General features: G+C 49.3%; 1 protein-coding gene across 1 annotated transcript; it reads right to left on the bottom strand.

The window, feature by feature from the left end:
* Positions 1 to 2,464: 2,464 nt before the first annotated feature.
* On the bottom strand, positions 2,465 to 23,302 carry ALOXE3 (arachidonate lipoxygenase 3). The gene is made up of 15 exons (XM_033090613.1): positions 22,811 to 23,302; positions 21,998 to 22,202; positions 20,809 to 20,890; positions 20,171 to 20,290; positions 19,736 to 19,861; positions 17,075 to 17,178; positions 16,339 to 16,511; positions 15,430 to 15,573; positions 15,132 to 15,335; positions 14,953 to 15,039; positions 14,349 to 14,518; positions 13,613 to 13,734; positions 9,004 to 9,104; positions 8,233 to 8,403; positions 2,465 to 3,347 (listed from the first exon to the last, which is right to left on the bottom strand). The coding sequence occupies exons 1-15, from the start codon at positions 22,955 to 22,957 to the stop codon at positions 3,168 to 3,170; spliced, it is 2,136 nt and encodes a 711-aa protein (XP_032946504.1). The 5' UTR covers positions 22,958 to 23,302; the 3' UTR covers positions 2,465 to 3,167.
* Between the last annotated feature and the right edge of the window lie 217 nt (positions 23,303 to 23,519).

Here is a 23,519-nt window from a genome sequence, read left to right as displayed (position 1 = left end):
GACCCAGAGAGCAGGAGAGGCTCCTGGGAAGGATGCAAGCTTGCAGGGTTGACTTGCAATGGGCCACCCACACAGGAAGCCGAGTCTTCACTGCTGGGGCACCCCCTAACCTTGCTCCACCCCAAGCTTGCCCCACCCCCTAGAACACAGAGCAAAAAAATCCAATCGGGTCACTCCTCTGCTTAAAATTTCCCAGAGCTTAATACAGTGTTGCCCTTAGAATAAAGTCCAAGGACTTCCTGTACACTATAGGACTGTGCCTAAACCAACTTTTATCCACCCCTCATTCACCTTATTTCAGCCCTCTGGCCTTCTCCTTACTCCTCAAACACATGCCCTTCAGGGCCCTTGCATTTGCCCTGTACTTGGTCTGTAACACCTTCCCCCCAAGCTGTCCCAAATGTTTTCTTCTTGCCATCCAGGTTTCAACTCAACTGCCATTCCTCAGAATGGCCTTCCCTGACCACCAGACCTAATGCTCCCCCCCACCCTCCACCCCAAGTCATGCTAACACACTGCCTGGTTTCATCTCCTGACTGCGCTACAACTATCTGAAAGGATTTATTTGTTTGTGTGTTTATTTATGTGTTTGTTGTCTGTCTCCTTATAAGCCAATGGAAATAGGGATGGTGCCAGGGGAGTTTAGTGTCAAACAGTGTCTAGGGAGACAGGAGCTATGAGGCAAGCAGATCCTAGAATGTCAACGCTGGAGGGACTTTCCAAGTCTTCTTGTCCCTCCCATTTATCTGACAGATGTGGGCCATCGAGGCTGAAGGATTTTCTCAAGTCCAGCAGGGGAAAGAGGGCTGGTGTGCTTCCCACTATACCAGTCACCTTCCAGACTGACCAAAAAACATGGAGGAGTCCAGAGTGCACGCTGGAGGAAGTCCCCTATCTGACAGGGCTTGAGCTTCACATGAGCTCCTTCCTCACGTCCTGTCCCCCAGAGGTGCCCAGAGCCCAGGCAGAGTCCTACGTGCAGCTGGGTGTGTCTCCTCAATAAATCCTCCTCCAAGCTTGCTCTCTGGGAAACCAAATTCCAGTGATTCGCCCTGGTCCCTCCGTCTCCGGCTCTTGGGATTTTTAGGATGGGCATGCCTCCTAATGTTAAATTTGGTGCAGGCCAAGGAGTCTTCATCCTCTTGGACAGACAGGCTGCCTGACTTCCCTCCAGTGAATCCTGGTCCTGCTATTCTATATCAAAGCCCAGGTTTAAAGGTTGGGCACATCCTGCCTCTGTCACAGTCCTCCTTGCCACAAGGGGGCGCCTCTGGGTATCACTTAGTCCTTTGATTTTGTTCTAAAATGCACAAAATCTAGTGATTTTGGTTAAATTCTTAGGTTGCAATATGCAGATGAGATATCCCCGAACACACTTCTTCATACACAATAATATGGGAATCTTCTTCTCCCAGGATCACAGCTGCAGAAAGTGCAAATCTAACCTCTGGCATAGCCAAAGACTACCCCCATTCCCACAGCAGGCAAGGTGACTCTAACCAAAGAGAGGCCATGAGCAGAGTTTGGTCAAGCACAGAGTTTGACTCAAGAGGCAGAGGAGGTAAGGGGTCTGGATCTGAGATCTAGGGAAGCAGGAAACAGGAAGGTGTTGAGTGGCTGTAGTGAAAGATATGGATGACTGACCTAAGGGGCTGCACATGTCTCTATTTTTAAGAGCTACAGGGCTGGAAGGGATGACTTCAGACTCTCCAGATTACCATCTTTTTCATTCAGTATGGGTTAGATTATGCTGCAACAACAAACAATCCCAAAATTTCAATGGCTTAACCCAACAAAAGTTTATTTCTCTCTCAGCTCCACGTCCAACTCAGGTCAGCAGGGGGGGTTCTGCTCTAGTCCTTCAGAAACAGAAGCTGATGGAAGTGTCATCTCGACACGTGCTTCTAAAACAGCAGAGGCATAGAGAAGAGAACTCTGGAGGGCTCATGCCAGTTATTATAGCTCCAGCCTGAAGATGACCCATCCTCCTGCTCCTAGCTTGTTAGCTAAAACTCATCCATGACTCCACCCATACACAAAAGAGCTACAGTCCATGAATCCAGAAGAAGAACTGGATCTCCGTAGCAACACTAACAACTCTCACACCCAGAAGCTGGATTCTCAGGTTTTGCAAAATGCATACTTTTTTCCTGTCAACCCCTTGCGTCTGGATCTTCCTTCACTTCCTGATGGATGACACACTCTTGGAAGCGAGGGCAGGAATGTAGGGCCTGGCTAGGTGGTGGATTCAACTGGGAGGTTTTCTGTCTCCCGAACAGATGATCCAGGGACTCATTGCTGCTCCATCCTTCTCCAATATCCTTCACACACACACACACACACACACCACCACCACCACCACCACCACCACCACCACAACAACAAAAATGAAATGGGAGCCGAATATGTTGGTTTTTATTGAACTTACTGGGCTCAAGGACCAAAAACAAAAGGAGGGGAATGGTAGTGTGGATAAGACAAGAGCTGGGGAGAGACCCTGTACACGCTCTGGCCGGGAAGCCTGGCCCTGAGAACTGTAGCTAGAGGTACAGATAAGCTGGGACCTAATTCTAACCCGCCCCTTAAAAGACACTCGAGTCAGAGAGGAGCACATGGCAGATCTAGGGCACACGTCCTTGCTTGCCCAGTTTCCAGGCTTTTCCAGAGAAGGAAGTTGGATTGGTTAGTCCTAGGCTTGGAGAAAAATGTAAACAAACAGGCAAGGTAAGGAGAAAGAATTTGGGGATTGGGGAGGACTGGAAAGGAGAGCTCAGACTCCTAAGCTGTGGGTCGCAAAGGGAAGAGGCAGATATTGGTAAGTATGAACAGCCATTACTAATAAAATAGTAATAGACATGATAGGGGAGGGAAGTAGGAGGTTGCCTGAAGTAAGGCAAGGGGCGTTGGGGTTTCTCCCTTTTGGAGGGTCTGTTGTGAATTTGACTTTAGTGAGCAGTTTCTCACCCTGAGCACTGCTGTAGTTGCTCACAGTTCAGGGCCCAGTTTATATGATGCTAGAGACATCTTGGGTGGAAAAAGTCCCCATCTGCAGAGGAGAAAGTTCAGGCTAACAGAACAAACAGGGAGGGAGAAAGAGCCTGGATGACCCGGAGAAGCTGGCCCTCTGCATGCTTGGGCCTTTCTTTCCAGGTGGTAGGAGGAGGGGTTTAAATGGAGACGCTGTTCTCGATGAGGGGAGGGTCCAGGTAGATATAGGGCAGCGCCAGGCCCTGGTTCCGCTCCCGGATGTCCCGCGAGATCTGGGCCAGGCGGCTCTGGAAGGCAGCGATGCTCCGCCGCGGGGCCTCCTCGGTGAAGTGCTGGTCGGGGTAGGTGCCCAGTGGCCGCTGGGAGAAAATCAAGTAGGGGATCAGGATGATGTTCAGGACGGGATGGAGAGTAATGAGGGACCACATTTGCCAACAAATACAGTTCAAGTCGCTTCTAAGGGCATGAAACAGCCACAGCTACTGTAAACGCAAACCTTTCAAATCACAGCCCCAAACCACCACTCCACACAACCCACACAGAGAAGCCCTGACACCCACAGCCCACAGAGTGTGGGGCCGGAAGCCAACCAACTTAAGGTTAGTGCTCCCTCTGCTGGTAACCCTTTGCCTGTTACTCTGACTCAGTTTCTGCCTCTGAAAATGGATGGATTGGACTAGAAAATCTTTCAAGATCCCTTCCAGTGCCTGGTCCACTGTTCTGTGAACTAAAGAACACAACCACATTCATCACACAATTGAAATCAATGTAGGGTCAAATATATGGTGATGGAAGGCAAACTGACTCTAGATGGTGAACACACAATGTGACATATAGATGATGTATTACAGAATTATACACTGGAAACCTATGTAATTTTACTAACCATTGTCACCCCAATAAATTTTAATTTTTAAAAAAATCAATGTAAACATGCTCCAGCAAATATGCCCAAGAGTACATCTACTACCTCACAATAACAAAATTCAACCCCTGAAGACAACCAGGTCTGAGCTATCTTCCCAATCACCCGACATAATGAAACTTTTGCGAACACAATCACCATTACCACACACTGTCACACTATACAGCATGGCCAACCACAATCAAGAAATACTCAATGAGTTTCAGTCAGTACCTTCCTGTGGCACTAGAGGGCTGCCCTCTCTCCATGACCACACCATACCACCAGTTCACCATCCTAGTTCCTGGGGCTGGCCTCCTAACCAACACATACTTCTCGTCCAATATAACCTTCATACACTATCACTGTTGCCAATAATACTGATTTTTTAAAAAAATTTTATCTTGTCTTATTGCGTGGCAAAGCCTTCCAGAACAGTGCTAAATAACAGCAGTAACTGGGCATTGTTTCTTGTCCCTGATTTTAATGAGGAGACCTCTTCTGTTTTACCTCAAGTACAATGTTTTGTTTTCTAAAATACACTTTTCATCAAAACTCCATAAGGGAGTTTCATTGTACACTGACTTTTTATTAGTAATGGCTGTTCACACTTACCAAATGCTTTTTCAGCCTATAGTGAGATGATTATATGGTGCGTTTCTTTATTGATGTAATGAATTATATTGTTAGATTTCATAAGGTTGAACCAACCTTTCATTCTTTTCATTCCTAGAATAAACTAGACTTCGTCATGGTGTATTATTGTTTTACTATTTACTATTGGCCTTCATTGGTTGATGATATATTTTTAAGATGGTTGTAGCTAAGTGGAACAAGTTTATAATTTTATTTTCTTAATTACAGCTAACATGTTGCAAGCATTTTACATGGTTTCTTACAATGGCACAACAATCCTGTAAGGCAGGTACTCTTACCATTCTCACTTTACAGATAAAGAAACTGAGGCTTAGAGAAGCCCAGTTACATATCCAAGGTCACGTAGGTGGGAAGTGCAGATCTGGGATGGGGACCCACCTCCCCTCTTAAGAGCACTGCAATTACCAGGTGCAGGTATCAGGGTCCCCAGTAAAATTATATGAAAAGCTTCTACCTTTTTCTATACTTGCAAGCATCTTGAATAATTTAGGAATTACTTGTTCCTTGAAGGTTTATTAGAATCTCTCTTTGTAAGGACAGTGATCAGATCTTTTACAACCTTTTCCTTTATGTATGGTTTTCATCTCTTCTGGTGTTAAGTTTTATTTGTATCTTCCTACAAAATAATTTATTTCATCTCGATTTCCACATTTGTTTGCATAAAACTGTAAGTAATATTTTCTTCTAATTTCTTCAATCATCTCTGTATTTATGGCCATATGACTTTCCCGTTCCTATGTTGTACATTCATGTTCTTTTTTTTTCTTGATTAGAATTGTCTCTGGTTTCTTACTTTCATCGGTCTTTTCAAAGAATCAGTGTTATGTCATATTTACTAAATTGACATCCAATTTCTGAAATTTTAGTGTAGCTGTCAAAAAAACAGGACACAGAAATATTACAGACTGGGTTCAAAGCCTACTTACTAGCTGTGTAACCTTGAGCAAATTGCTTAGTGTCTCTGAACCTCAGTTTTCTCCCCTATAAAATGGAACTACCATTTACTGAACATTTATATGCTAGGCACTGTATTAAGCATTTTAATAGCTACTTATTTATTTTGTATTTTAAAATAGTGGACATAAGGTATCTGATTTAATGACTGAGACATGATAGATCCTCAAGAAGAGATAGTTGCTATTATTGTGGTTGTTGTTATTATAACTTTCCAGGTAAACTTCCCAGTGGCCCTTGGGGAGGGAATCCTCCACCCTCATCCTCTTGCCTCCTCATCCCTCTCCATGGTGATATTGTGATTTATAATAAAAAATGTAGAGGCAGCCGGATGGCTCAGTTGGTTTGAGTGCAAGCTCTTGACAACAAGCTTGCCTGTTGGATTCCCATATGGGATGGTGGGCTGCGCCCCCTACAACTAAGATTGAGGACGGCAACTGGACTTGGAGCTGAGCTGCGCCTTCCCCAACTAGATTGAAGGACAACGACTTTGAGCTGACGGGCCCTGGAGAAACACACTGTTCCCCAATATTCCCCAATATATATATATATTTGGTCTTCCTCCCCATGCCTGGCACAGAGCTCCTAAAACCCTTATAGTTTCATGATAGGGTGTTACAGGTATCTTTTGCTATTCAAAATAAGCCCTTTCAACCACACCTGAGTTATTGAGGTGACTTCTGGAAAGCCTGTGAGGATGGGAGCTGGTTGCCATGGGAATAAACCATGTGATTAGAGGGTTGGAAGTTTCAGCCCCATCTCCCAACCTCTGGGGAGGGGAGAGGGACTGGAGGTTAAATTAATCTCCAATGGCCGATGATTTAATCAACCATGCTTATGTAATGAAGCCGCCATAAAAATCCCTGAATTACAGGTTTCGATTGCTTCCAAGTTGGTGAACATCTGGAGGTACTGGGAGGGTGACATACCCAGAGAGAGCCTGGAAGCTTTGCACCCCTATCTACGTACCTTGCCCTGTGTATTTCTTCCATCTGGCTGTTGCTGAGTTGTATCCTCTTATGATAAACCAGTAATCTAATAAGTAAATGGTTTTCCCGAGTTCTGTGAGATGTCCCAGCAAATGATCGAAACTGAGGAGGGAGCTGTAGAAACTTCTGATGTACAGCTGGTTGGTCAGAATCACAGGTGAGAACCTAGACTTTCAGTTGGCAATTTGCATGGTGGGGAGGGGCAATCTTGTGGGACGGAGCCCTTCACCTCAGTCTCCAGGTAGATAGTGTCAGAATTGAGTTAAATTATAGGGCACCCAGCTAGTGTCTGAGAATTGCTTCATGTGGGAACAACCACCACACATTTGGTGGCCAGAAGTATTGAGTGAGAGTATTGAGAGTATTAATAGAGTAGTCTGTGAGTAAACGAAAAAACAGAGAAATTTTTTCTTTATAATGACAGAAATGAATGTCTCCAAACCCTTGGGAGATGGGACTAGAAAGGATCGGGATGTAGGGATGAGTTCCTGGCATTCACAGGCTATGAGATGGTTAAGTTAAAACTTGTTAAGAAGATGAAATATCTGCACCAAATGGAGTCAAGTGTGACAAATGAGTATATTCGTGTAACATCAGAGAACTTGTGAACAAGACCAGGAGGGCAGAGGCATGACTGATAACCCAGTATGTAAACGGAGGTGAGGACAATGGGTGACTAAAGGGCTGCTCCCACACATAAGGCCGAGCCTACGTAAGAGCCTCCTGTTCAGGAGGCAGGAACAGCCTCGTTCGTGCCTCCAAATTTGCCTTTCCCATCCATCTACACAGCCAAAGAAGCACTCTTGCTAAAACAAATTTCACCATGTCACCCCAGGCTGAAAACTCTTCAGGGGCTCCCCATTGTCCTCTGAATGAATACTGTGCCCTCACTGAACCATTTGTAATTCCACAGACACACCAATGGACTCTTGCCTTCACTTCCCTTCATTTCACTTGGTCTCACCTTTCCCTCTGCCTAGAAATTAACCCTGGCCCTCTTTTGTCTGTCAAACTCCTGCTTGTCTCACAGGTTTCAGCTTAAATGTCACTTCCTCCAAGAAGCCTCCCTGGGTTCACCCAGACTCTGTCAGTTTCCATAGGACCCTGTCCTCACCTCTACCACAAGACCATAGTAAGCTCATGAGGACAGGGTTCATATCTGCCCATCAGTGTCTGGCACATTGCAGGTGTTCAAGAAGTACATGTTCAAATGGAGGAATTAGTACGTTAGTAATTCCTACAACACAGTGGTGCCCTTTTTCATTTATGTGTGTATCTCCTCAGCTAGATGGTAGGATTCTTAGAGGCAGGAAGATCTCACTCAACTTTTATGTGCCTGGTTCCCAGGGCTGTGTTGACACATGGGAGGTATCCAAAAAATGTGTGTTGAATGTTTGGATAAATGGATGAGTGGTTGATGGATGAATGACTGATGGATGAATAAATGGTTAGATGAATGGAAGGATGCATGGATGCAAAAATTGGTAAACTGCTGAAATGGATGGACGGTGTACCCTAGCCACTAAACTGGTATTTGCTTCAGTGTATCTTGGGATCAATGTATCTTGTCTCTTGGGATCAACTATCATTTCCGGAAAAAACTGAAGAACCCAAGGCAGTTTAGTAGTGGGTATAAATGCCAGCAGTCAGTCCCCAAGCTCCCCTAACACAGTTACCACCACCTCCACTGCCCAGGCCCTGCAAACACACACCCCTCCATCCCACCCCCCCCACACACACCTGGTCCTTGGGCTCTTGGCTGACCACCCAGAGGAGGAGAAGGTTGTTACAGGTGATGTTCACTTCTGGCAGTGTCTCTAGGTAACTCTTCAGGGTGGTTGTCCCCTTGGTCCGGGGTGGGGGTTGCCTCATGGATGATGGAGCATTGGGCATCCAGGCCCCAAAGTCATGCTGTGGAGACCCCCGCCCCAATTGAGCCAACTGGACAGAGGGGGAGGACCAGCTCTATCGTCATCATCCCTGATCCTGCTCCTACTATCTCAGGTCTTACAGCTGGGAAATGAGGGGATTGTGGAAAGGGAAGACAGGAGGGGTATCGCGTAGAAAGTTCCAGAAGTGGGAAAAGAGCCTGGCTCACCCCTTGTCGCTCCCCACCCAATGTTCCAGCACTGGGTGGAGTGAATCATCAAGGAAGGAGGAGGACCCAGAGAGGAGGTAACCCTAGAAATGGGCCTTGGGCTGACGTGCCACACAGAGCAACCTGATACTCCACTTGGCTGCACCCTAACCATGACAGAAGCCCGTAAGTTTTACTCCCTACCCAATACCAACTCAAGTCACCTTTACAACCGTGGATCCAGCTCCACCCCAGTCATAATCCAACACCAGCCTTTCACTCCACCCAGTCGCTACTCCAACCCCATCCCTAATCATAAACCCACCCCAACGCTGACCCACCCATGCTCTCAACCCAAACTCTGGCCTCACACGCTTTGCTGAGCCTAACCTTGTGTGTCCCAATGCCCCCCAGCCTGCCTTCTGCAGACTCACCTGTCCACTGTTGACAGAGGCGTGCTGGGCGGAGCAGTTGAAGATGATTGCAGTGACAAACTTCACCAGCTCTTTTGGGGTACACAGCTGGCGTGGGAATCCTGGGTGTGGGAGGAAGGGAAAAGGGTGTGGATGGAGGAGACAAGATTCCTAGGCGCTCAGGCTCAGCACAGGGGGAGAGTGAGGAAGTGAGGGCTGAGCATTGGCCACCACTGTCATTAGACTAAGATTAGGTTTGAGCTGAGATTAGGGATGGATCCTCACCAAGGCGTGTGGTCCCTGAAGGGAGTCAGGATAGGAGCTGGGTGCTGGGATCAGACTAGACATACCCAGCTGGCGGAGCTCACAGAAGAGGAGCCAGGTTCAAGACGACAGCCAAGCTGCCTTTCCCTGACTGCCAAGGCATTTCGATCTGCAGCCCATATTAGCACTTAATGATTTAATTCTACTCAGTTCACCAAGATTGGTCCAAGTACCCAGTACTGGATCTTCTGCCACTGGGCTTAGCGGCAGGGACAGATGAACAAAACGTGCTACTCCTAGGTTTGCAGTGATAGAAGCGGAAGAAAGCTCTCAGGCCAGGGCTTGGCTCTTTGAGGAGACAGCAGGCAGGCAGGGCACTGGGGCTAATGTGATCCCTGGCGGAAGAGAAGGGACTTCCCTGAGTAAGAGTGGATGAGCTTTGAATGGAAAAAAGATGACAGAGGCAGGCATTTCAGCCCTCAGCCCTCTCCTTTCTGTACCTCATTGGTCTCCTCCTAGTCCACGGCTTTAACTGCCTCCCTCTGGCTGACAACTCCTAAATTCACATCTCTGGCTCCCCCTGCGCCCTGAACCCTAGCTCAACAGTGGACTTAAATCTGCAGCAACCACCTGACAGCTCCACCCGAGTGTCTATGAGGCATCTCAGACTTTACATCTGCAAAACCTAATGCTTGATTCCCTACCCTCACCCCCGTCCCTCCCACAGTGGTCCCATTTTGATACTCTGTCCTGTGCACTCACTCTTCTTTTTATCTCATACTGCACGTATCGGCAAATACTTCCAGAAGCCAATTTCGTGTCACCACCTCCAGTCTCTACCACTACCCAGTCTCCATCATCTCGCTCCTGGATGAATTTACGTGCTTCCACCCTTACCCCTGACAGCCAGAGCGAGCGCTCCTTTAGAAAAATAAATCCAGTTATGTCATCCGTTGCTAAAACCTTCTAAGGCCTTCCTACCTCACTTACCTCACCATGGCCCTACTTGATTTGGCTCTGGCTTCTTCTCTGACTTCATTTCCTTCCCGACATTTCTCCCTCTCACTCGAGTGCAGCCACACAGGCCTTCTTGATATTTCTCAAACCTACCAGCATACTCCCACCACAAGGCTTTGCTGCCACCTCTGCCTGCATGCTCTTACCCCAGCTATCCACAGAACCAGCTCTCTCACTTCCTTCATATCCCTACTAAACATCACCCTCTCAGAGAGGCCTCCCTTATCTGAAATTACTCCCCTCCTCGACACACTACTGATTGCTGATGCTGTTTTATTCTATTCTTCTTAGCATTCATCGCTACCTGGCATATTTGTTTGTTATCTGTCCTTCTCCACGTGAATGTTAAGCTCCATGAAGGCCTGGATTTTTGTCTGTTGTGTTCACTGCTGAACCCCAGCACCTAGAACAATGCTTAACACATATTAAGAGCCAAGTAATGACTGGTTGAATGAAGTGAACGCATGGGAGGGTAAGAAGTCACAGTGGGAAGGAATGGGGCTTAGCAAGGTGAAGGGTCAAGAAGGGTATTTATTGGGGGTGAGGCTGCAGCAGTGTGCCAGGCCAGGTGGTTTCAGGGCACTATTTCAGAAGATTACCAGGGTGGCGCCCCACAGGCTTGGCGAGCAAGCACCAAAAGGCTGCAAGAGAAGGGACTGGTTGAGAAGCAGTTGCCACAAATGCAGGAATAGTGAGGATTGGGAATAGGGCGGTGACAGTGGGAAATAATGGGAACAATAGGGTTAGCCACCCAACTGGATTTAGAGAGAAAGAAGGACAGAAGGGAGCATGAGTCAAAGATGGCTCCAAGATTTGGAGTCAGGATGACTGGAGAGAAACTGATGCAACAGCAGACAGAGAAGTTTGGAGGAAGGACTGGGGATCAGCCTGGGAGTGTGTGGAAATTTTCTGAATGTTCTGTGCATAGCAGATATGCCAACTGTGAGGGCCAAAACTTAAAAAGTAAAGCAGTCAGATCACCTAGGGAATTTTTCTGTAGCTCATCTTATTTATTTTTTCCCCTAGAAATCTGGAGCAAAAGGCATACTGACTGAGGTTAATGAATGAAAGTTTTACCTGAAAACATATGAACATAGAATAAGTTTGTACTTGTCAGGAGAGATGTCTGTCAATCTGAAGAATGTTCTGATGTATTAAATCAGAGACAAGTTGAATAAAGTAAAATAGGAGAATTGAGCCAACAGTAATTATATCCCCTTCTGGGGCCTTAAATAGGAAACAGACAACCCCAAAGAGAAACTGCCTCCAGAAAGAGGAGTAATCAGTATCAGGACTGCCCGTGATTACAGTAGGCTTGCAAAGCTCAGGGAGGGATCACCCTTTAAAAGATCCAAAAGCAATCCAGCTGTCACCACCTTTACCCAGAAATCTCTCTTGGTATCACTAATAGTGAGACAAGCTGACATTATGTGCCTCCCGAGATAATGCAATGTGGAGAACACAGCATCACCTGAGAAACATTCTTACCAAAAATATTTAACCTTTAGATATTACAGAGGATAGAGGAACAAGATGAATGACATCATGAGGAAGCAATTAGAGAAATTCAGAAGGTGAGACATTCTACAGAACTAGTCCTGGCTTTTCAATAGTCCTTTGTCAGATGTCATGTGATTTAAAAAGGGAGGGGGTGCTGTCCTAAATTAAGAGCCTTTAGAGTCAAAACCAACAAATGTATCATGTGGTCCTTGACTGGCTCCAGAAACAAGAGGATCAGCTGAAAGAAAATGGGCCGAGTGAGGAAATTTGAATATAGACTAGAAAAGAGGGTGATATTGGAAATTATTGTCTGTTTTGTTAGTGTGATGATAGTATTGTGTTGTGTAGAAAAACACCATTTTTGAGATGCACATTGATTAGGGGTGAGATATGACATATATGTAATTACTTTAAAAGACTTTGGTAATAAATGAAAGCAACAGGTTAATCAAATATGGCAAAGATGTTAGCAATTGTTGAATCTGGTTGGTGAGTAAATGGGTGTTCATCACATTATACTCCTTACTTTTCTATATATTTAAATATGTTTCTTTAAAGAAAAAGCCTCAGAGTTGATCACAGGCTGCAACAGCTGTTCATTCTATTTGTGGGTGACCTGAAACCACCCCTCTTCTGGGTCTTCCCAGAAGACCCAGGAAGATCCAGGAACTCCTCTGGATGGCCACCAGAAGTGCTAAATCAGCTGAAAGCCAAATCTCTGCTGAGAGGAGACATCCCAGGCAGTGAGAGTCTTCCTCCTCAAGCCAGGCTGGGGGAACTGGAGGATGGACATCTGTGCCGATCTTACTTTTTCTTTTTCTTCCACTACACCTGGACACAGAGGCTTCCTCTATATTTTCCAATGCCTGACGTACAGACCTTAATACAGTGACACTAGGGCAGTAGGCTACGAAGAGTAGCAATAGGGTGTATAACCCGAGCAAGGCCAAAAGTCCTTCTATAGTGGCATGACTTATAGTTTTCACGTGCTGGTCTCAAGAGTGACAATGAGACAGCCAACAAGAAAAGTCCTTCAGGGAATGGGGAGTGGGGGATTTCTAAGCCTGAGATCAGCTACAGAGGAGAAACAGGAGAAAGGATCATTTCATCAGGGAGGGGTAGAGAGAAGAGACAGAGATCCAGGAGAAGCCAACAGCTGGGAGACAGCAGGGGCCTAGGAAGAAGTGGGAGCTTCAGAAGGACGTATTCTCCCTGGAGCTAAGGGAAGACTTTAAGGAAGGGAGGGTGGTCTGGGCATCCGTTTGGCACTAAGGTTAAGCAAAGGACGTCTATAAGAGGGTCACTGGTGTTGGTAGATCTCAGAAGCCTTTTGGGCAGTGTCGGAAGAGAGAGAAGAGTTAGGGTTAGGTGACAGGAGCAAATAAGAAAGAATCAGGCAGCAGTAGGACCAACCCACTCCTTGAAACCAAAAGAAGTGAGAGGGGCCACCTGGCAGGATAGTCATGGGAGAGTATGAGAGAGAGTTCCAGAATCCTTTGTGTTTAAGGCCAAAGATGGCTCATACTGCATAATGCGACACATCCATACAGCTCAGCAAGCAGAAATGAACGGATGAGCTCAGGCTTGTATAAAAGTCTAAAAGGGACCAGAGGAGCCCAGAGTAGTGGTTGAAAGCAAGGGCTTTGGAGACAGTGGGAGCTGGCTCTAGATCCTGCCTCTGCCTCTACTGTGTAGCCTTCTCTGTGCCTATTCCTCTGTTCTGTGCGGCTAATAATAATAGGATGTACTTCAATAAATAGGAACTAATTAATGGTGGGGACGGGGGTGGGGTGGGAGGGGGAGCATTGGGTCACTGGGAGCCTGTGGTTGAGGGATGGAGAGGGGATACCTGAGCTTTCCCGGCCTAGGAACGCCTGAACAAAAATCTCGCCGACCCAGGCCTGCAGCTCCGAATCCTGCTGCACAGACGCATCACTGGGATAATAGTAGCTCACGATTTCTGAGACAAAGCTGCAGGAAAGAGATGCCTATGCTATGGCAGTGACCTTGGGCTCAGGCCTGGCCAAAAATCCAACGTCCACTGCCACTCAGGCTGGGGAGAGTCAGCGGGTCAGAGTCCCCTGAGAGTCCCCAGGGATTCAGTGGGGACCCTCAAATACAATTGGAACCTGAGTGCTTAGGCTTCCCTCAAGTCTCACACCCACTCCTCAATCATGGGTGCTCTGGGCCTCCTCCCTGCACAGGGCACTGGGGGAGGGTGCACAGAAGAGAGCCAGACTTATGCTGGATCTCTTCCCCACTGGAAGCCCAAGAGAAAGGAAGACTCGCCTGCCTGGAGGCCCCAGCCCACACCTGACTGTTTCACCTTCTCTGGACACCCTGTCTTTCCCTTCCTCTACTGTGTTCAAACACACCCCAGCCCCTCCCCAGTCCAAAGCTATCTGCCATTTCATAGGGCACCCCAACTCTCACCCTTGGGAGTACCCCATGCTTGGGCCTGAAAACACGTGGAACCCCCAGCACCAAGCACCCCAGCCTGCATCAGCGAACACAGAGGTCCACACTGCCTTGGGGCCAGGAGGCCCTGGTGGAGCCAGATTGGTTGCAGGGCTCCAGACCCACACCTCTCAATGGCTGCCCAGATCTTCAAACCATCATCTCGGTAATGGTAGTTGGGGATGGCCAGGACACCACGGGCGCGCAGGCTGTCCGGAAGGCAGAAATTGGTGTAGGTGAAGTGGGCCAGACCAGTGCTCATGAGGTAGAGGAGGCCTTGCCTCCCAATTGATAGGACCTGAGGACACATCACAGTTCAGCAACTGGGCTCTCCCAAACCTTACCCAGGTGCCTGGGGACGAGATGGGGCTAGTGACTCAGCAGAGGAAATTTTTCAGTTAATCAAGCAGTCCAAGACCACGGATCAAACACCCATAGGGGCCTGACACGGGCTGTACTAGTTGCGGTCCTACTACTCGCAGAGGAGGTAATCTTTAGGGATTTGCTAAGCAGGGGCCTGTGGGTGAGATCCGCGGGCCGGGACAGGATTTGTGGGCGGGGCAAATTGGAGACTGGAGGGAAGGGGCGAGGCTTTGTGGGAAGAGGCTGGCAGGAACTGTGGAATGGGATTAGGGGCGAACACGGCTTGTAAACGGGGCAAAGTGTCCTTGGGGGCGGGCCCTCAGAGATGGGGTGAGCGGGGGTGGGGCTGGGGGGGCAGAGGGGACACACCTTGTCCACCAGCCCCTCAGGATTGAGCAGCGTGGCGCGGGCGATGGTGTTCACCTGCAGCGTGTAGCGAGTGTGGGGAAGCAGGAGCTACGAGCGAGATGAGGTCACAGGGGCCGAAGGTCAGGGGAGAAGGCCGCCCTGGCCCTGCCCCTCTGGCCCTGCCCGGGGGACACACAGACCTTGTAAATAGGATGACAGAGGGGCAGCTGACGCAGCGTGGCCATGGCGAAGGCCTCGCACAGCAGATGCGTGCACAAGAAGTGCGTGTTGTTCTCGTGCACCAGGAAGTCAGAGTTGCGCACCCACGTCTTAGCCAGCAGCCAGTCCCAGTCAGAGTCAGTGGGCAAAAAGATAGGGCTATCGGGCCCGGGGGTCTGGCTGAGCTGCGTTCAAGAATAATAAGGGGGTGAGGCTCAAGACTGCTACGGTAGGGAGCCCCGTGCGGCCCCGCCCCCAGAAGTCCCGCCCCAGGCTCACCTGGATGGCCAAGGGCATTAGCGCCCCCTGGGGGTTGAGCCACAACAGGCAGAGCGGGGCGGTCACGTACTGCGGACGACCGTTTAGGCACTGCACAGGGGCCTCCGCCAGGATCCAGTAGTCCGCTAGGAAGATGTTCCCCCTCTGGGGAAGGCACATCAGAGCCTCAGAGGACCCTACGCACCCGCGCTCTGCTTCCCTCTCTGTTCTCTGCCCACTCCAATCCCAGCTTGGGCCTCAGTAATGCTTGGTGCCTGCACTAATAGCCAACGTTGGTACCACACCCTTCCCAGAATGTTTGGAATGAGGTCCAGCAGAGTCTCTCCTTGTGCAACCTCTCACCTTGCTTCCCACCTTGGACAAGCCAGCATCCTCTCCCCCTCTCCCCATACCTGGTCCTTCCTACTCTCGCAATACAGATGACCTCAGTGTATCCAACAACAGCAAAATCACCAAACACATCTCCAGCCTTCTGGAGAATACCTGAGGGCTTGGCTGCCACAGAGCCTAGATTATCATCTTCTCTCACAAGTCCAAGCTCTGACGTCTCCACTATTGTTCCTACTGTACCTAACGGCACTGCCTTTGGCATGTCCTAAAAGATGCTTCTTCAGGCCTCAGCAATCGGGATCTTGGAATCTTGGAGACCCCAGAACAGAGGCAGGGCCTCCTCCTCCAAACTGTCCTGTTCATTAATACCTCTTTAGTGAGCCCTGATCACTCACACCACTTCACCAGACCCCATGTCAAGCCGCAAGCCATCCCAAGCCCCATCTGGCCCTCACATCTACTAAAAAGGTGTAGGGTCAGGGCTTCCCAGAGGATGAGGTCTGCAAGCTGGGTTCAGCCCCGATCGTCCCATCCTTACACTTCACACCTATCCTTTGTCCATAATGGCAACTCACCCACCTGTAGCTCTGTCTGCAGGCAGGTGTCAGGTCCCAGCAAGGGGCCCACCATGTCATTGGTGACAGGCAGCTTGCTGGGCAAGCTGGAGAGGCGATGGAACATGACAGGATTAACGCCATTCAGGTACTGGTACCCAAAGAAGTGGTCCTCACACCAGTGCTCTGTGACATACTCTAGGGAACAAGGGGATGGCGGGGCGGTTGGTCTGGAAACTACTTCCCTAGATCCTGCTCCTGCCCAGCCCTTTGCTCATCACTATGGCTTAGGTTTTCCTCTCAGTAACCCTATGAGGTAGGTGTAGTTACATCTTCAATTTAACACTGGACACTGAGAGCCAAAGAGATGGAGTGACTTGCTCGGTTTACTGGCAGAACAGGGATTTGAACTTAAGTCTGGCCTCAAAGCCCAGAACTCCTGGTGGTGGGGGTAAAGGAAGAAAGGTAAGTGCCCCTGATCAGGATCAGGACTCCCTAAAAGACCTTTGACCCTCTCCCAGGCAAGCGTAGTGCCTATCTGTCCTCACTCTTCTGTTCTTGTCCCCTCTCAGAGGCAGGGGAGATGCATGGGGGCTGAGGGGCATCTGTGAGATTGCCACCAGTGAAACAAGGAGCTCGTCCCACTGGAATCCAGCAGTCTCCCTGAGAGGGCCAGAGGAGGGTGCTTTCCCAGGATGGGCAGAGGGGTCTGAGCATTGGGTAGGGTGGAGGATGGACATCTCCTGCCTGGCTCTGCACACCTGAAGTGAAGGTCTTGTGGCACCAGAAGATATTCCGGATGTCATCCAGCTTCTTCCAGGAGCCCTTTCGATCCATCAGCCCTCGAAGCTTCATGCCCAAGGACCTGAGGGGGAGAGGAAGTGAGTGTGGGGCCTGGGGCTGCCAGTGGCACTGTGTCCCCAGCCTAGAGTCCTGGAGGGGTCTGACAAGGTCAGTGCCCTAACAATCTGCATGGGAGAAAAATTTAGTAGCCAATTGAGGCTTTGTAGGGGTGACTCTACATGTGTACGCAAAGTTGGCACATGTGGCCATGTGGTACAGAGAAGTCATCTTCATTGGTATTTTGGCCTGCTTTCTCCAAGCTTCCATATTGTCATAGACCTTCACTGGCTCTTCCCTCCCTGCAGGACAAAGCCCCAACTGCTAAGGCTGGCTAGGAAGCTCCCCACCAGCCAGTTTCTACCAACCTTTCCAGCTTTTTCTCCCACCCTGTGCACTAGCCAAGGTTAACTACGGCCGTCTTGCTAAACACAACCAGAGAGATATACTCTATACACTAGATTGGTAAAGGTGGGGTTGGCACCCGGAGGGGTGTGCACTTTTCACTTTGTGGATGTCTATACTGTTTAATTTTTTACAATGAGCACATGTTATTTTACGAGAAAAAAAAATGTTTGAAATAAAGTCTGCTTGTCCAGGGCTTTGCTCATGCTGTGCTTCTCCTACAAAGCCATCTCCCACATCTCCACTTGCTATCAAACCTATCTGTTCTTCTGTGTGCATCTTAGATGCAATGTCCTTCATGAAACAGGATCACCCCCAAACACATGCCTTTATGTATCTTTCACAAAAAACTCATCACTCCCTTCACCAAATTGTAAACCCAATGTAGTCATATCATCTCCCGTTATACCATGAGCTCTTAGGGCCATGACTTGGCTCTGTATGCCCCAACATACCCAGTTCATAACAATCACTCACTAACTGGGCCAAGTCAAATGGAAGGGAATGTAGCATAGAGCAGTCAGGTTTGTGGCAAAAGGTAGGCTGTGTAAGCATACTGATGTGCTGTGAAGAGTGTTGGCACCTGGAGAAAGCAGCGAACAAGGGGACATTAGCAACCTGACAAGCCCCGGAATAACTTCCTCTGTTCTTACTAAGACATTCACTCCTCCTTGCACATACATTTGCTGAGTGCCTTCCCAGTGAGGAGGACCCAGGAGATGGGAAAAACTACGTAGGAGGAGGCACTAAAGGAGAAAGAAAAGACCTTTCTTCTTCCAAGGGCCAGCCACAAACATCCTTCACAACACCCTGCAGTAGCCCCACACTAAAATCCAAGTACTACCTGCTCCTCTCCATGAATACTGGACAGCTGCCAAATGCCAGCTCCCTCTTCTCGCTGGCCCTTCTGTGAGTTCCATGCCAGCTGTCCTGGTGGTCTCCCAGACCCTCCCCTGCCTAGACCCACGTATCCATCCAGAGACCAACTCAGGTGACTCTACCTTCTGAGCTGCTTCTCTGGACCCTCAGCTCTGCCAGGGCCTCTCAGTCGGCCCTTGTCCTGAAGCCTAATCCACCTGTGGCTGCCTACATGCTTCAATCCACCACAGACACTCTGGAGCCCTACCACACCTATGCATCCCCTCCCACTAGTCCTTCTCCAAAAGAATTATTCTGGCCCAGAGGCCCAGAAGATGAGAGCCAGCTCCTTGCCCCGGTCTCTTCTGGGCCTCTTAAGGCAGCCACTGCACAGATGGCCAGCTGAGCCTCCCACTTGTCCTGCTAAAGCGACCTCGGTTTACCCAGGACCCACCCACTCTCCCCTTATCTCTTCTCTCCCTGGCTCAAAGCCCACCTGCCTCCCAGGAGCCACCTCCTAGCCATCTGCCAACCCCTGCCACCTCTAGACACCTGAGTGTTAAATGTACCCCTCCAGCCATGTCACACTCAGAGCCTCAACTGTTGACTTGAGCTGCTAATTGAACAACTCCACTGATTGCTAATTAACTGTGCTACACATCTGTGAGTTCTTCACAGCCAAGGCTATAGCTTACTACTACTCAGTAACATCGACTGAGAGATTATTTTGTGCTGGGTGTTATCTCATTAAATTCTCCCCCAAACCTATGAGGCAGGTATGAATATTACTGTCAGTTTGTAAATGAGGAAACTGTTTAGAGGCTAAGTGAAAAATCATGGTCACACAGCTAGAAAGTATTGGTTCCAGGATTTGAACCTGAGGTGGTCTGACCACCTCCTTAAAGCTTAAGAGCCAGGCCTCTCTATCCTACTCAACATGGTCCCAACACAGCCTGTGGACCATGCTCTGCACAGAATAGGTGCTCAATTAATTGTATTGGTTTGAGGAATGGAAAGAGAGAGGATGACTAAGGAGCAAAGAGGAGGCAATGGAGGAGTCTAAGGAGAGAGAGGCAGGAAACTGAGGAGCAGAGAGGGGGCCCTGGGGGCAGAGAGAAGGGAGACTGGGGGCAGGGAGAGGGGAGACTAGGCACAGGATGAGGGGAGACTGTGGGCAGAAAGAAGGGAGACTGAGGCCATGGAGAGGGGAGACTGGAGGGCAAAGAGAGGTCAAACTTTGGCAGAGGTGTGGCTGTGCATCAAAGGAGCAGAGGCAGATGGGAGAGGAAGCAGGAGTACAGAGAGGGCAGTTGCCTCACACAGGAATGGCATTGAAAATCAGCGAGGTCTTCTTGGTGGCCGAGTATCGAATGTTGGGCTCCATGTGCAGCAGGGATGGGATGTCAATTTTCATGGGGAAGCCAGGCAGGTACCGATTCCCGCTGCTGGGGGTGGAAGGGAGTGGGACAGAAGAACAGAGAACAATCAGAGGGACCTGTAGCCCACTCCCCTTAGTTCCTTCCCTCTCTCCTCCCCCAGACTCCCCAGGCCTCCCCTCACCCCTGGCTCCTCCACTGCCCTCTCCGCCTCCCCCTCTCTGCCTGACACCGGGCCATCCCTGCCCATTCTGCTCCTGACACTTGAATTAAATTGCACTTATCATTCTCTTTCCAGGCTGCTTGGGTCCCGTCCTCCCAACAGACCCTTCACTTCATGCCCTTCCACCTCCTTCCCAAGCCTGGGGCCCCTCTCACTTGTCATCCTGATCTGCACAAGTTGTTGTCTTGGTCAAGGCAAATTTCTTGTCTGACTCCATCTCCTCAAAGCTGCTGACGTCCACAATGCCAGGGAAACCAGGGGCATAGACTTTCCAGCTTCCAGAGGAAAGAGTTTAGAGGTGGCAAGTCAAACTTAGGGTACACAGAAACCTTAGCTTTTAAGGCATGCCTTGAAATTAAAACTCACTTTCTGACAAAGAATTGGAATTCTCCCTCAGGCACTGGGCTTCAGATCTGGGTAGCATTTGAGGATAACATAAATGTCCAGGCTGGTTTAAACTTGGGTTTGTGTTGAGGTTAAGATCAAGGCCAGCTTGGGGGTCAGGCTAAGGATGGGCTGAGATTCATCAATATTAGGGTCATGTCTGATAACTGGGTCACATCAAGGGCAGCTAGGGCTGAGTGTGGATTCATTGATGGTTTGGGGATAATTATTGATACTGGTATTCTGGGTCTGGACTCAAGGTCAATATTAGATTGAGGTTAGGGTTAAATAATGGTCCTGATTGGAGTTGAAGCCACAAGGTTGGAACTGAGGTCAGAGTTAGTAACAGTGTGATGAAGTCTGAGGTTAGTGGAAAGATGGGAAGGAAGTCAAATTAGGTCACCCTCACCAGTAGCATTCCTGTCGGGCCTGTAGTTCTCGTTTCCGGTGGTCCAGAAGGAGAGGAAGGGAGTCCTGACAAATCGTTCTTGCTGTGGGGAATGAAAATTACTCATCATATAAGCCTTTTTTCAAACAACACCTTCTCCAGCAAAGCTTGCCTGAACCCCCTAACTCTTGAACCCAATCCTTCAGTGACATGGATGTTCCATGTTCTTTGTGCATTCATTAGTAGAAGGGAATCAGGACAACCTCACCACCAAATTATAACAATCTTCCTGATTGTTTGCATGTTTGTCTGCTTTCCAAGACTGTAAACTCTTTCCAGGCAGAAGTCACACTGTATTCAGTTTTTGTATTCCCAGCATCTAGCATGGTGCCTGCCACTCTGCATATAGCATGCACTTGATAAATGACTGATGAACAAATATATTTTGTGAAGTAATGAATGGATCACCATTATAACAGTTAGGGCTTCAGAGTGAGCTCTATGAAGACCTCACTATGGGCCAAGGGGCAATGTTCACTTACCTCACCTTGACCTAGAACAGTATCTCTTATCCCTAAGGCTCATCTCAAACTTTGGACTAGCCCTAGTCTTGCCTCTTCAGATCAGACAGCTCAGGAGACTGGGGTCCAGAGGCTGAAAGAGTTTGAGCCCAGGATTCTTGAAAGGCCCAAATTCAAGAAGGAATCCTAACAGCACCTCACAGTGACTTCATCCACACCAGAAAAGCCAGTAGTAATGGACAGGGCCTTTCCAGCTAAATTCTTTCAACATTCAGGACTTTTCCACCTGTTGAAATCCAATTACTCAGCTTGCAGGTAGTTCCTCTCTAGGCACCAGAGGAATTCACTTTGGGGAAGTGCAGAGGGAGTCAGAGGAAAGCAAACTGCCGTGTGTGTGTGTGTGTGTGTGTGTGTGTGTGTGTGTGTGTGTGTGTCTCCGGGGGGGTGTGAGTATACATAAGCTCATGTCTAGTCTCTGTGTCTCCAGAGGCACAAATACTACCTGGAAAGCCCCTGCATTTCAAGGCTTTAGAGGCTCACTTTTATGCAGAACACATCTACTTGGTAGTCCTGAACTCCTGTTGCCCCTACCCCAACCCTGTTCCCTACACCCTGGGCTCTGGGAGACCCTGCCCTTAATCCCCACAGACGCCTTCTCCAGCACAGGCCAGCCCCTGCCTTTGGCCCACCTGTTCCTGGTCGCAGCTCTACTGTACAGTAGCCCTCAATCCATTGATAGCAGGGGAAGTCAGAAGGGGTACCATCAGGGCCAGTGACACAGATGTGGCTGCAGTACCAGGAGTCCTTAGGGAAGAAAGCAAAGCGCTCCTTGTGTAGACGCAGCAATAAGAGCTCTCCCAGCTCTGCTGAGCAGCGCACCTTGTAGTTCTGCACCTGAGAGGACCAAGAGAGCAAGGTGAGAGGCAAGGAACTTCCAAGGCTATCCTTGCACCTTGCAAGGTGCATCTATACCTACACCTATTCTGACATGGAAACCTGAGCCTGCTGCTAACCCGTGTGGTGCCTTTGTATGAATTAGAAAAAGGCACCCCTTCATCCAGGCAGAAGCAACCATGCCTACCACAGGCAGAGTGGGTTCTGGATTTCACTAGCCCCTCTGGTGGCCCACTTCCAAGACCAACTGGCAAACAATCCTGGGGCCTGGCAGAGAGAGGCAGGCAGATCGCCTCCAGAGAAGAGGAAACCCAGGGATTTCAAGGGACTTTCCCAAATCCCACCTTCAGTTATGAGAGGAGGAGCTAGGAAGCCAGTGGAATTCTTCTGACACCCTCCCCACGGCTCCTTCGCATCCCTGCCTGGGGTAGGGTTTATCATCCCCAGGAAAGACAAGGTCTAAAATAGGGATGGTGAGTTGGTCAGGGCCGGCATCCTGAGTTCTGCTGGATTTGATGAGCCCGGGAGGGAAGACCCTCCCCTCCTTCCGGGTCCCCAGAGAGCCCTGCCCCTCAGGGGTCGCTCCTCCCTCTCTCCTCTGTACTTACCGATCCAGGGGCGAAGTCCCTGCCCATGCGATCCAGCAGCTGTTTGGGGCTTTCACCACACGTGCCCACCAATGTGACGAAGATGTTGTCCAGTGTGCCGGCCCTCAGGTAGGGACCAGTGGTCACACGCACGCGGTACACGGCCATGATGGGAAGGAAGAAGGGATGCCCCCCCGCCCCGGCAAGGTTAGCTGCAGCAGCAGCCAGACTAGAGATGAGCTGCAGTCAGGGCAGGACTGGGCTGCTGGGCTGCTGAGCCTCTGAAATAGGGGATCTAAGGGACAGGGAAGGCCTCCTAGGAAAGACCCAGCTCTCTCCAGGATACTCTGTCTCTCCTCGAAGCTCCCGCCTGTGCCCTTGCTCTCTTCGGGCTCCTTCTCCCCGCCTACACTTGCGCCCCAATAGTTGTTTGTTTGCCTCTGGCACAGCCGGTCCCTCTGGCTGGCAGGTCAGGGCTCACCCAGATGGATATCAGGAGCCTGGGTCTCATTGGGAAGGGAGGGACCAAATGCTGAGAAAGAGACGGAGTATAGGTGACGCCTATCTGGTTGTGACATTGACTTCCTCCTGGTCAGGGGTCCTACTGATGCTCTGGGACCTTTATTCGTCTGCCTACTCCCCAAGACCCTTCCTCCCTCAACCACAACTGGGCACAGAGCACCCACATTCCTATTTGTGAATCAGAATCATTCACGTGAATCACTATACA

Source organism: Rhinolophus ferrumequinum, chromosome 21 (genome assembly GCF_004115265.2).
Source record: "Rhinolophus ferrumequinum isolate MPI-CBG mRhiFer1 chromosome 21, mRhiFer1_v1.p, whole genome shotgun sequence".
NCBI classification, from domain to species: domain Eukaryota; kingdom Metazoa; phylum Chordata; class Mammalia; order Chiroptera; family Rhinolophidae; genus Rhinolophus; species Rhinolophus ferrumequinum.
The sequence above is the reverse complement of the archived record's forward strand: the minus strand, read 5'-3'. Positions and strand labels throughout refer to the sequence as shown.

Excerpts from the sequence above, each read along its gene's own strand:
- ALOXE3 (XM_033090613.1), bottom strand. The coding sequence starts at position 22,957 with ATGGCCGTGTACCGCGTGCGTGTGACCACTGGTCCCTACCTGAGGGCC. Across the intron at positions 20,891-21,997 it reads AGAGCTGCGACCAGGAACAG|CAAGAACGATTTGTCAGGAC; the intron begins GTGGGCCAAAGG and ends CATTCCCCACAG. Across the intron at positions 19,862-20,170 it reads TGTGCAGATCAGGATGACAA|CAGCGGGAATCGGTACCTGC; the intron begins GTGAGAGGGGCC and ends TTCCACCCCCAG.